Raw genomic sequence first — 12,807 nt, 5'->3', positions numbered from 1 at the left:
GGTTGTTGGGCTTGGGGGATGTATTGAGGAGAGGAGATGGTGGGTTTAAGTAGAGGTTTGGTTAGGGGCTTTTTTTTTTTTTTTTTTGGTTTTTAGGTCTTTTGTATATTTCTTGCGTATATAGATTAGCTTTCGCTCTGCTTGGTTGGAATGTGTATAATATGTGGACTTGCTTGAATGGTTCGTCCTAGTTAAACCCACCAGAAGATGTTAACGGGGATGTATATCTTCAGCGAAGCCCATTATCAAGTGGAGATATAGTCGTTGAAAAAGTGACCCGCGCTGTCTCGGCCATGGATAGCATATCCTTCCACCTGGTTCATCAGGAAGAAATGCCCCCGCTTGGTAGAGTCCGCGTAAACAGGTTGCATGGTGTAGATTCTACGGCCATGTTTCGTTTCCGTGTCTAATACATTCACGATCCGAGAGAAGGATGGTAGTGACCCTACAGTGTCCTCCCGCAAAGTATCTGTGCGCTGCAAACGTGGAAGGAAGTCATCCTTGAGGTATGTCATGACCTCCTGAGTTGGCCAGCGCAAGGCTAGCAAGACCAACACCCAGCTGATGTTCATGTTCTATACACTGTCGCAAAAACAGCTTGCCGGGTTGTATCCTTTCGCGATACCTAGGATCATCTTGACATGCTCAGTCACTTGGGGATTACTTTCGATTTCTTGTTGGTAGAGTAGACTTTGGAGAAGCTCTCCGTCGCAGTAGATCTGTGTGAGGGCATACACGGCGTAAAATATGGCATCTTCACATTGATCGAATCTGATTGGGTTTACGTTGGGGATATTGAGAAAAGAGTGCATCTTGTTGGGGCTTGACTCTCTTGGTTTCGGAAGCGTCGTGTTGAGCGGCTCATAGCCGGAATGGAAGATAACGGCCCTATTCCGCTCTTCTAACTCTTTCAAGCATAGATAGATATCTTCTCCTTCAGCCTTTTGTGGTAATATGGAAATAACCGCTGGCTGCATAGAGATATCTTGAAATCGACTATAGACCTTGCCAGCCACAATGTGCCAGGTCTTATGATCATGCTGCATGCAATACGCCAGAATGAGACGCGTCGTTATGGATACAGCTCTGGTCATGTTGATATATATGATCTCTCGCGGCTGAGCTATTTCATCGACAAGTCTCTGAAGATACCTCCCTGTCGCAGATTCAGTACCGAACGACGAGAGCGGACCGAGCAAAAATAGAGTTCGTATCCTGAGAAAAACGCAGCCCGCAAAAGAGCTCGACCATAGTGTGACTCTATCAAGATACCCTGGTGCAGTATGAGCAAGTTCTCGAGTCCGGCAACATGGCAACAGACCCCCCCAGAGTGTCCCTACTTCTAACTCGAAGAGAACCAGGTGTATGACTGCGGCGAGCACATTTTCTATATCCGTAGGATGTGATCGGATCTGCTGGACCGCGGCGATAAAGCGACTAAGCGCTTCGGGAAAATGCTGTAAACGAGGTCTCCGTAGCGGTGGCAGTTGCGGTTCGCTTTCAATGGAAGCCAATCGGGCAGCGGAAAGGGCGATGGCAGCCTCACGAACACCGGACGGTTCTGTCATTCTAGAGGCAACCGCTCGGACGCTTTCCGGCAACATGCTCATCAGTTCTTGTGTAAAGTAGGATATATATAGTTGTTCAGTAGTCATGTCTACAGGGTTGTCCTGTAAGGATAGTTGTTTCTTCTCATTTGACGGCGAGGCAGGCTCCAGGATGGTATATGAAGCCGAGCAGTCGTCTGCGGGTGTATCGGGGCTGCAACCATATAGCCCCTGCCAAACACTATGTCGTCCAGGCTTAGAGGGTACTGTTATAGAGACCCCATTATATCCCAACCGATTATCCTCCGAGTCGCTCGACCCTATTCTTTTATTCGTATACACGGAGCGAAACCGTAGCGGCATCTGTTGGAACCAGCACATAGCCCCTGCACGAGCACATCGGACACATTGTGGCCGAGCTTCATCGCACTGACCACGAGTAATATCAGTAATTGCACATACGTCTGTACGTCTTATATCGACGGGATTCCCATCTACCTTGAACGCAACCGTTTTTGCTTCCGCTAATGTTGGTTTTCCGGGGGCGTGGAGGTAGCGGCGCGTACATCGTATAGTATACAGTCATCTAAGAAGAACTCTAAGGAATTGCAGACACAGTTTCAGATATCCGGATGAGAGAAAAGTATAGGAGAGTAAAGTTATTTTCCGGTTATGATCAACGCTTCAGTAGAAAGAGAAAATACACTAAGCCCAAACGGGGCAACGAGTGCGCTAGCGGCAACCTTAATCGAGTTAGTCTTCAAACCCGGTTTCTAAATATAAGAATGTAGAAAAAACGTAGATACAGTATGGAAATACAAAAGTCAAATCAAATCATTTCTCCAAAGACCAGCACTGCTTCCGGAAATACCCTATCATCTTTCCAACAAGCTCCTGATCCAGAGGCTTTGCATCTGCTAAGGTAGTTGACACTTCCCTTGCCCGTTCAGTATGCCAGTTGAACGACCGTCGTGGCTTATCCGTGTCATATTTGCTTGCGAAGAAATCAACAAGCTTGATAGGTGGGTTGGCGACAGGATCCGGGTTCGAGGTTCTCAAACGATGGATCCAGTCCCGTTGCTCCAGCTCCTCGAACTCAAGACCTGCATTGCGAACATAGGGGAGGAGGTCCTTTGTCCAGTGGAACGGATGGTGGCTGACGATGTTGAAGACAAGCTCTGAGTCGAGCTTGGAGACCGCCGTGCTGGAGAGGGAAATGTCGATGACTGTGCCCGCAACAGTGTCCACCGGGAGCCACAGAGGTGACTCGTTGAGTTTCGGGAGTGCCCCGATAGTTGTTGCGGCTTGTAACATGAGGGGAATGGCCTCTGTTGCGTTCCAGACACCATGGTCTTGGTCGCCAATCACCTGGCCTATTCGGAGTACTCTCGCACAAATGCCCGCTTGTTGTGCGGCGTTTATGCATATGTGTTCGCTTACGAGCTTTGATTGGGCGTAACCCATGTTTTGGGCATATGAGAGCTTCTTGGGGAGTGCCTCGAGAATGTCATCTTCGGCTGTGCTCACCACCGAGCTGATCGAGGAACAGAAGTTGAATGAAGCTGGGGCTGGTCGTTGGGCCTTGAGACATAGATCTAGGAGATGCTTGAGACCTCCGACGTTGTCCTTTTCAAAGCTGCTGAGGTGCATGTTGAAGTTCACAGACCAGGCGCAGTGGATGACGTCCGTGATCTCCGAGGTCAACGTGTTATAATTTATAGCATCCAGGCCCAAAGTAGACAGCGAAAGATCGGATGGAAGAGCAACGATTTTCTGCTTAGCGGCGTCCGTAAGGCCATCAAACACGCGGCGACCGCGCATGGATTGGAGTACGCGACTGTAGGCTTCGATTGGTGAGCCGGCACGGACAAGACAGTAAATCTTCTGCACCTCTGGACGGACGGAAAGCTTTCTGACTACATGAGCTCCTAATGAACCTGTAGCGCCTGTGATAACCTGCATTGCGTTAGCTTCGACTCTTCGGCGGATGGTTCACAAAACTTACAATGTATCTTCCGTCTAAGCCATTCGACATTGGAACGTGTTGCTGGAAGTCGCTATACTTCGATATCAATCCGGCCATTTGGTCTTCCACGGACTGGACCTCTGTTGTAGCTCCTGAGTTAAGGGAATCAAGATAGCGAGCCAAAGACCTGATTGTAGGATGCTCAAACGCCACATTCAGGCCAAGCTTTTGGCCGTTAGTATTGAGGGTCTTCATCAGGATAGATCGAAGCTGGGTAGCCTGGAGGGAGTCCATCCCAAGGGCAAAGAAGTCGGCATCTTCCATCAGTTCATCTTCCTTTCTATGCGCAAGGATGTCACGTAATTGATCCTTGATGAAGGCCTTGAGCTCTGTTTCGGATAGGACAAGCGATCCACTCATGGCATTCTCCGCCTCATATGCTTCTTCGATCAGATTACTGAATTCTTTGTAGAATCTTTGTCGGATAATAGTTCCCTTGTCCGTGCGCGGGTAGGGTGTATCTTCTGGTAGCACGCGGACCATACTTTTTGAGAGCTGTCCGTACGCTGGCATTGCCTCATGCGCCTTCTCGACGGCGGGCCAGATACTCTCAATAAGTTCCTGATCAGACATGGAGGCAGTTCCTGGCGCACGGACAACCGCCAACCCGATGCTGGCCTTGCCTGCTCCAAAAACAATAGCCTCGGAGATTGTATTGAGTTGTCTGACTCTTCCTTCCATATCGAGGGGGTTAACTTTTTCTCCATTGACGAGGACAATAGTGTCATCTAGCCGAGCGTAATACTTATACGCTTCCAGGGTCGGGTGCTTCACAAACAAATCCTTGGTGGCATAGGACCCATCTGGTCGATTAGAGATGACCTTCGAAGGCCAGCCATCGAGGCAAACCAGTTCAAAAATCCCCGGGTAGCGTTCTTCGAATCGCAGATATTTTTTTACTACCTCTGAAGGCCTCAGGTAATCCCATTCCTTATCCTCCTTCGGCCTGAAGGAGGTCATCAGTTGACCAGTTTCCGTCCTGCAGTCTAAGTCAGCCAAAGGTCAACCTTTTATGCCCAAGTATACGTACGATCCGTAGTGACTTATAAGATTGACGTCGTTCTCGACGAGCAGATTTCCCAGCGAGTCTGGGCACGCAGATCCCCCGAACATAACCGCCCTGAACTGTGCAAGAGCAGCAATACCTTCTTCTGTCTCAGCGAGCAATTTCAAGGCATACGGTACGCCGTAGAAGATTTCGAGAGGATGTGCTTGCATGATATCAAGCAAGTGTTGTCTGGTGAGCGGAAGCTCCGCATTATAGAGATAGAGTCTCTTTGATGAGTAGATTGTTCGGAAAAGTACACTGATTCCATGATTATGGTACAGTGGTAAAGTGATGAATCCGGACATATTCATATGACCGGAATAATTCCTGACGGCAGCTGCTTGAGTCTGGTAGATTGGCTTCGGGAGGCCAGTTGAGCCACTGGAGTGAATGATCCACGCCAGGTGTTTGGATTCGGCCACAGGGTCTAACCAAGGGACCATGTTCGTATCAACAGCCTTCTCTGGGATCGGGGAATCGAAGGATTCCTGTACTGGAATCACCTCAACTTGCAGATCTGGGAGCCGTTGCTTGAGCTCCTCAGCCGTGGCTTTGAAAGATTCATGGATGAAAATATGGCGCGAGTTCGTTCTTTCTAACAATGACACATACGCTTCGATAGAGATCCGGGTTGAGAGAAGTAGTCCGGTGTGTCCTAGCTTCGCCACAGCGAGGAGCATGACAAGGTAGCTGAGATCGGAGGTTCCCAACAGCGAAACAACCGTTGGAGTCTCCCTCGAGGAAGCACGAGGCGGGACCTTAGCAGCTATGGCTCCAGCGACCCGAAAGGCAAAGATGTCTAGTTGGCGCAAAGGGTAGTCCACATATTCAATGCCAGTCCTTGGATAGCATATCACCGGTTGTTCTGAACCAAGAGACGCACGGCTTCGGACGAGCTCGTCGACTGTGAGTGGCACCCGATCCGGTTCATGGTTGAAACTCGCATTTTTCAATATCGGCTTCGGCAATGGTGCACTATGGGGGGCGGTTGCAGTGATCATCTTCGATACATTCGTCACCGGAGACTCCAGCGTGTTGTAGAAAGGTATCCTCGTTTGCACTAGGCATTACAGAGGTCACTGAAGATGGAGGGGAAACAAACGGCTTAAGTAGGTTGCAACCTTTAGCTGCCTCGGAAATTAACCAATTCCATCATTGGTTCCGGTTCTTAGGATAGGCTTCATTTTGGTGCACTCGGAAAATGCTCAAGGCAGCCTCGGATATTTATCCGGCGGCATATGTTGGCAAGCATCAGTAGGCCATAATCCCCACAGTTCAAGTACGTAGATCACGCAGCAATACCCGTTATATCGCAATAACAGCTTTCAGTTAGAGTGGTTGTTTTCACTGCCCGGTAGTTCTTCTATATCCAGTCACGCGACCACTGCGGCGGCTGATGTCGGTACCATAGAGTAACAGGGTTTACCTACAACATAATATGAATTCCAAATATCGCTTATAATGTATAAGAAAATTAGGAAAAATAGGTTAGAACTAGATGTTAGGAGCTGGACACTGGCTCTAGGTTCCGGCTTTGGCAGAAAAGATAACATAAAAGATTGATTGAAGCCAAATGAATAACAATAACCAAACGTTCAGGTTTTGTTTTTGGGCTCTTCAAATAATCATATCCTAGCAAAATGATAATAATGACATTATATATATACACCAGCCAAAAACGACCATAAGTAATAGGCTTCGGTCTTTTTTGAACTGTGACCTGAGGTTCACAGACCCAGGTTTGAGGGTTCTGCTGAAAGGTTTGAAAATGCCTATGCAAGTGTCAGTGATGTGCCAAGGTATAGCAAAATCGGAGTGTAGCATAAGTGTAAACGCACCCAAGAGTCCAGTTGAGTCCACCAATTCAGTCCTTCCAAATTATCCAGGAGCCCAAAGTCCTCGCTAAAATCAAAGGCTTCATCTACTGTGTCTGGGGGCGCAAAGGTATCTGGATTATTTGCAGAGCGAGAAGCCGACGGGAGCGGTTGTGGAATATCTGCTTGGTTCGCGTTTCTTTCAACCGTACAAACTTGGCCTTGGATAGCTATAGTGGCAAGCGGTTGTGACGTATTTGCAGGTGCATCTGGACATAGACATGAACCGGTCTGTCTACGTGCCTCCAATCTGAGTTCCCCCAGAATGATGCTATAGCGACGGCTTGGGCAGTTCTTGCGGGTAGCCTCAGCAAGATGTTGCTGACAAGCCTCAGCGAGGTTGAATAATGAACACAGGTAACTTTTATCCTCCATACTCCGCGAGGCAACAAGATCCGAGGACAGCTGACATTGTTGAATGGTATATATATACACCACCGTGATGGCGCAGAAGCACACGTAGTGAGTGAACCAGAATGACCGGATCAGGACGCCTTGTTTACCAAGGGTATCCACTATCTTCATGACGTCTTCGGCGGCCCCTATACATTTGTGCACATGGCTTGTTACCGTGGAATGTGACTCTGGTGGCCTGCGACTGAGATCCGTGAAATCATTTAGGAGGAATAACCTAGTGGCGTGGATAATCGAATGCGAATATGCGAGTTGTAAAACTTGGCTTTGCCTACACAGAGGTGGGATGAGACTTGTCGCACGAACACTGTTGAATAAAGGCGGTGCGGCCTTTTTCCATTCCTCCAACTCCGAAGTGAGCCGTACAGCCACTTCGAGAGGCGGCTCTCGAGATCGAGGATTGATCGTGTATAGTTGCCGGGAAACTTCACCAAGTATGCGGCCAAGTCTACAAACAAGGAGATGAGCTGCGAGTTCAGCATGAGCAACTCAGGGGAGGACAAACCGGTAGTGGAGAACGGATGCGATCATCATACAGTCAGGAGACCCTGTCCTTCGGCGTGCATCCTCCTGTAACATATCTTCGTCGTTGACCTCATCCGGAAGCTCCTGGTCATGATCTTCTTCGTGGATTAGCCTCGGCCTCCCGAACATGACACTGAGATATTTATCCAGAGTGTAGGTGCTCCAGAAGATCCGTTTACGAATTTCACGTTCCAAGTAGGTATTGCCATTCCTCGACAACTTCGCAGGGCATCTTCGGTGCAGCCCTAAGGCCGTCACAAGCTGCAGCGCGGTCCCAAAAGCGTACCAACATTCGTTGGCTCGAGATGATGAAAGTAGGTAAAGGCATTGACCTAACCTCGCTTGAACCGACTCTAGCCGGGGAGGCCCTGACTCTAGGGATAGCAGATATTTTGAAGCAGCGTACCATCGCTCGCTACAAGTGTTCAGTATTTCTTTGAGAATCTGTGAAAGTGGCGGTATACGTGCTTACCTTCCATTCCAAACGTCGATATCATTTTCTGGTTTCAGTTCTTCATGTAGTGAACTTACAGCAAATATTATAAGAACAATGGCTGTTCGAGCTACCATGGGGCCAGTAGGTGGATTCAGGGAAGATATATTGCTTTCATACACTTGCTTCAGCCAATGCTCCACAGTTCCTCTATGTAGAAAACGGTATGTGACCATTGAGAAGTCGAAATATATTTCAACCAGCTCTCGGGCCCGCTCAATAGAGGGAAAGGTAAAGCCCGATTCCCGGTCGTCTGAGTAGGGTCTATCACCAAACATGAACACGGACGTACTTCTGGAGGACGACTCTTTCTGGTATTCACCAGGAACCGCCCCTATCTCATCCTGGTGCAGACGACGCCAAACACGGTTAAGGAAGGAGACTCCCGACGCAGGACCAAGGTAATTGCCCTCGAAATCAGTGACCACGGGGTCGGGTGAGGTACGACCTGAAATCTCAGCGCCATTCTTAGGCTGCTGATGCGAAGAAGTGGCACCCCGGGAATACCTCCTTGTCGACCGCTGGGAAGAAAAGCTCTGGTTAGTATATGTCGGTGAGAGAGCATGATTTTGGTTTGCATAATCAGCCGCTACCGACGGGGGCGCGGGTAGAGGTTCAGGAGGAAGGCCTCTTGAGTAGGCGGCATTGTATTCGCAGGGAAGCGAGAGTCTCGTACATCTCATACACGGAAGTGTTCCAGTACATCGGGTCTTTTTCTCCTTGCAGTGATCACAGGCTCTCGTGATTTTCTGTCTTGCATTGCTTGGCTTGGGTGCTAATGATGACTCAGACGCTTTCCTTTTCTGCCCCGGATGAAAGCTCTCGCTCGGCCCCAGACCCGTAGCACTTCTAGTATGACAAGCATTTCCGAGCGACGGCTGTGCATCTGCCCTAATGAGACTTGTCGCCATCGGATCGGTAGGAGGCACGTCACTTGATAGTAGCTACAACTAGAGATTGCATGAGTAATAGCCCCGCTCTGCCCCTGTCTTTCCTTATTTTTCTTTTTCTTTTTGTCTCTCACCTGTTCAAGGTGAACGTGAGAAAGCGAAATGACGGTTTTCACCAGGAGAAATTTCCGGGGAATGAACGGATTCTGTTGACGTGCGGGGGTCTGGAACTAAAGTATACTTAGTGACTCCACAGTCCGGCAAAGAGTATCCGGGGCCGAAGCGGTTCAATTCCGAAGTATTTATACAAAAGCATCCTGACGCTATTTCTCAAGAATATGCGAACAGATTATCATTCATGGAGAGGGAGAAAATGGTGAGGGTGCTGCTCCGCTCGTAAACTCTATTGAGAGGGCGCACCGAATATTGATTGAAGATCGTTATGCAAAGTGAGAAAGATCGGAAACAAGCCGGTTATTTGCCGGTCACCTGGTTGGCTTAGTCACCCATTGACGGGTCCCATGACGAGGATAGAATATGAGCACGATCTCTTTCCACGGTTCCCCTAACTGAAAAGCAGATCAGGAACAGAAGAAGTAGCCATACCCGCTCAAACGGAGAGTTATAAAGCCGACAGCCCCGCGAATGTTGGCCCTGCAAGCCCCGGAAAACATACGTAGCCGAAAAACTCGAAGGGAACACCGCTGTGATTACAATGGCCTACCGTATCAGCAGAGGCCGGTCAAGTTTCCACCAGGGACACAGGGTCTAGCGGAATTAGCTGATCATGAGTAGCATGCCTCGCTCTAACTTTTGCGATTAGTGTGTCCTGCCTTTGAGATTCGTGTCAACGCTCCCAGGAGGAATCGGATACATGCGACCAAGCCAACGGGTGCGGTCATTACTGGCCCACCGATTGGCTCGTGGGCGGAACCACCCCATGAACAGGTCCAACTTTTGGGGTAGGGTCGATCAAATTGGAAGTATGATCAAGCCAACTGCCCGATACAAAAGGGACAGGCAAGCCGTATGTGCAATGTCCTGATGTCTGGTTGGTGCTCAGCCTGCGAGGACAACCGCTGGTAGTTTGGACCATATGCTGGCCTCTATCTAGGACCGATTAATCCTCTATTTGATACGGGAATTGCATTCGGAGAAAGAACATAGTGGGGCTGGGTTTCAATTTGTTGTGACTAATGCGTGGAGCGAGAGCAGGATTCAAATTCATCGCTGTCACAAGAGCTAAAGCAAGAAAGGAAAACAAACACCATCGCCCCATGAAGTATAGGCCTGATGTTGTGCCTGCCCAGATATTGATCGGCAATCCTTGCTTTGCCAAACAGAAGGTTAACAACCGCGGGCCCACCAGCTGATGCGACGGCCAACCTGTGTTCCTGCCGCAGGGCGTCCCATACTGGGCAAAATAAAAGTAGGACCCTTGAATTCGGTATCTTGCAATAATGCCCTGGAAAATCAAAAATCACGCGGTTTGTGTATGGGCTCAAAGTCTTCCCCCCGACACGGCTTCGGTTTGCCGAAAACTGCGGAGAGGACATGAAAGGTTATTCGAAGAAAGGGCGATCGAAGGAGAAAGGTGGCAAGATTTTAAATCAAAGTAGTCAGTAGCCACAATAGAATGCGCAATAAATTTCCGGGGTTCTTTCTGTTCCTTTTGTATCTTTGTATATATCGATTAAGTCATGCGCAGCAGTGATCTGCAGGATTCTTAAGCAAACAAGTGCGGCGCTCGAAATGATCAGTCCAACGACAAGTGTGATTATGAAGATGTAGAGGGAGATCAGTTACGGCAGAACGATGTGTGGCCGTTATGGGTGATCGATTCCCCAAGTTGAAGCAAAATCCAATAACCTTGGTCAAGACCAACCTTCGGGAGTCAAGTCTTTCGATGTATCGTCGGTCTCTGTTCCCTGCCCCACGCCGTCCGGCATATCTTCCTCCCCTTTCGCGTCCCGCTTCAAGAGCCCTCGAACAACAGCACGGATTTCGTCGTGAGATGCACCCGACCGGATGACGGCAACAATTGCTTCCACATCTGTTCCCTCACCATGCCGGATTGCCTTCAGCAGCTGCTCCACAAATCCACGATAATATCGCAATTCCTCCTGGGCACGTCTGGCCGCGACCTTACGCCGCTTGTCTGCAAACTCATCGATAACACAGTCACGTCCATGGAGCGCACATTCAGCACAGGGAGGGCCGGTGGTATCAGCACTGCACTATAGCAAGAATAACAATGAGATTAGAGCTTAGTAGAAATTAATGAGAGTTTATATGGAGGGAATCAGTAACGAGCCAGAGACCGGTCGATTAAGTAAGCAGAGTGAAGGAGACAAAAAGAATGATATCACTGCAAGACAACCAAACGAAAAGATTAAGTACCTTTGTTCGACGTCTTTTGCATTCATTGCAAGCTGCAGATGCTCTCCTTATCTTGACCTCTTCAACTCCACCCCCCGGAGGAGCAGGCGGCGGCGGCAGAGGATCTGGAAGCGTTCGCGGTGCAATGGGGCGAAATGGTCTCGATGACCCTTGTTGGGCCATGGTCTATAGAAGGGTCTATTGATTAAGAAAGGCAGACTAAGTCAACAACAAAAGACGAAAACAGAATGAGAAGATGGAACCTAGAAAGGTGCTTGGTGAGGTTCTCGATAGAACTTCTTATTACATGCTCCTCACAAGGAGGTGGCATCTATCCTAATGAGGTTGGCCAGATCATGCTCGAGCAAAGGGATCATGAATGAACTGTTAAACACCAAGGCAGATCCTTCTGTAGTGCTTGCATTGACTGCGAGAGGCTATCAGCCACAAGGGAACAAGGGAAACTAAGGTGGGCGGGCGGGCTGCACAGCGAAGGAGAAAAGCGAAAAAAAAAAAAAAAATCAAAATCAAAAAATAGAAAAAAAGGGCAATAGAAAAGAAAAGAAAGCAATAGTTAACAGCTCGCACGGGGACTGCGTACGGGCCGTTCCCAGACGACCGCCGACAGTTTCCAGGTACGACGAAGGGACACCGGGCGTAGAAACAACCATTAGGCTCTGAAAAAATCACGAGCAGGACCGCGATACGCTTCGTGAAATGGTATAGTGACTGGATCCCTGGTTGGGTCCTTAGGATGACGGAGCCATCGAATTATGTAACCGAGGGCCCGACGCCATGGTCGAACAACCATTTGGGATACCATGTTGGGTTTCCGGTCATGTCGGTTGTAGATGGGTAGTCCGTAGTAATACTGGTCAAAGATTCTGTACCGCACCGTCTGATTGATGTCCTTTCATTGGCTCTACTTCATCTCTCACCTTGAATCCTTCTCCGTTCATCATCGTCCGAGAGGATTTCAATGCAGATCGCGTAAAATCCTCTGGCGAAGGGGTGCTTTGCTGATTCGGTGGCAGAAGCCCCAGTGGCCACGGGGGCTAAACGTAGTGGGCACTGGGCAGGCGTTCTGCACGAATTCTATGGCAGCTTGACCCCGGATACTTTCTCCGTCTTTCTTGATAGGCTGGGGTTGCACGAATCATCGAAAACGTGTAGACGTCCAATGATTTAGCCCGGTGGGGAGCAAGCATTTCGTTCTCCCGTTCTCATCGAAAACAAGTACGTTTATTTCATCGTTGATAGGTGACGACCACCTTTCCTGATTGAACATTATCAACGTTGTCAAAGGATCGCCTGACCAAGCGTGTTGTTATGGTTCAGTCATCGAAGCTTAAACTGAGCTGTTAAACACGGTACCACATGAAGCTGATGCAGCCAGATGTCATGGAAACCCAATGGGAATGGGGAAATTTTGCGGTTCGAGACACCGTCACTCCCTTACAGCTCTTACAACATTCGACGCAAGCCAGCCTCGAATCCTGACGATCGAAACAAGGATGCCGCCACACGTGATCCAGCCCAGTTGTTTGCTATAAGCTAGTCCCCTTTGGGAATAGCATCTTATGAGTCGTGATTGAGATACAGGTAGGGATC

At 49.0% G+C, this 12,807-nt stretch overlaps 3 protein-coding genes across 3 annotated transcripts; all 3 read right to left on the bottom strand.

Moving 5' to 3' along the window:
- Window positions 1-245: 245 nt before the first annotated feature.
- On the bottom strand, window positions 246-5,805 carry BDV27DRAFT_170377 (putative NRPS-like enzyme; the record flags this gene model as incomplete). The annotated part of the gene is made up of 6 exons (XM_032075281.1): window positions 246-541; window positions 584-1,976; window positions 2,559-3,503; window positions 3,553-4,552; window positions 4,604-5,681; window positions 5,766-5,805. The coding sequence occupies 6 exons, from the start codon at window positions 5,803-5,805 to the stop codon at window positions 246-248; spliced, it is 4,752 nt and encodes a 1,583-aa protein (XP_031930046.1).
- A 387-nt stretch (window positions 5,806-6,192) lies between these two features.
- Window positions 6,193-9,230, bottom strand: BDV27DRAFT_83684 (Zn(II)2Cys6 transcription factor). Its single transcript, XM_032077730.1, has 4 exons — window positions 7,907-9,230; window positions 7,415-7,849; window positions 6,460-7,357; window positions 6,193-6,393 (listed from the first exon to the last, which is right to left on the bottom strand). The coding sequence occupies exons 1-4, from the start codon at window positions 8,836-8,838 to the stop codon at window positions 6,349-6,351; spliced, it is 2,310 nt and encodes a 769-aa protein (XP_031930045.1). The 5' UTR covers window positions 8,839-9,230; the 3' UTR covers window positions 6,193-6,348.
- A 1,302-nt stretch (window positions 9,231-10,532) lies between these two features.
- Window positions 10,533-11,740, bottom strand: BDV27DRAFT_83670 (Zn(II)2Cys6 transcription factor domain-containing protein). The gene is made up of 2 exons (XM_032077729.1): window positions 11,218-11,740; window positions 10,533-11,054 (listed from the first exon to the last, which is right to left on the bottom strand). Exons 1-2 carry the CDS (start codon window positions 11,377-11,379, stop codon window positions 10,692-10,694), a joined length of 525 nt encoding a protein of 174 aa, XP_031930044.1. The 5' UTR covers window positions 11,380-11,740; the 3' UTR covers window positions 10,533-10,691.
- Window positions 11,741-12,807: the final 1,067 nt, after the last annotated feature.

Source organism: Aspergillus caelatus (assembly GCF_009193585.1).
Source record: "Aspergillus caelatus strain CBS 763.97 unplaced genomic scaffold BDV27scaffold_43, whole genome shotgun sequence".
NCBI lineage: Eukaryota > Fungi > Ascomycota > Eurotiomycetes > Eurotiales > Aspergillaceae > Aspergillus > Aspergillus caelatus.
The sequence above is the reverse complement of the archived record's forward strand: the minus strand, read 5'-3'. Positions and strand labels throughout refer to the sequence as shown.

Coding starts and splice junctions, on each gene's coding strand:
- BDV27DRAFT_83684 (XM_032077730.1), bottom strand. CDS start 8,838: ATGGCGACAAGTCTCATTAGGGCAGATGCACAGCCGTCGCTCGGAAAT. Junction 7,358..7,414: donor GCATCCGTTCTCCACTACCG/GTTTGTCCTCCC, acceptor CCTTGTTTGTAG/ACTTGGCCGCATACTTGGTG. Junction 6,394..6,459: donor GGACTCAACTGGACTCTTGG/GTGCGTTTACAC, acceptor ACACTTGCATAG/GCATTTTCAAACCTTTCAGC.
- BDV27DRAFT_83670 (XM_032077729.1), bottom strand. CDS start 11,379: ATGGCCCAACAAGGGTCATCGAGACCATTTCGCCCCATTGCACCGCGA. Junction 11,055..11,217: donor GCAAAAGACGTCGAACAAAG/GTACTTAATCTT, acceptor TTCTTGCTATAG/TGCAGTGCTGATACCACCGG.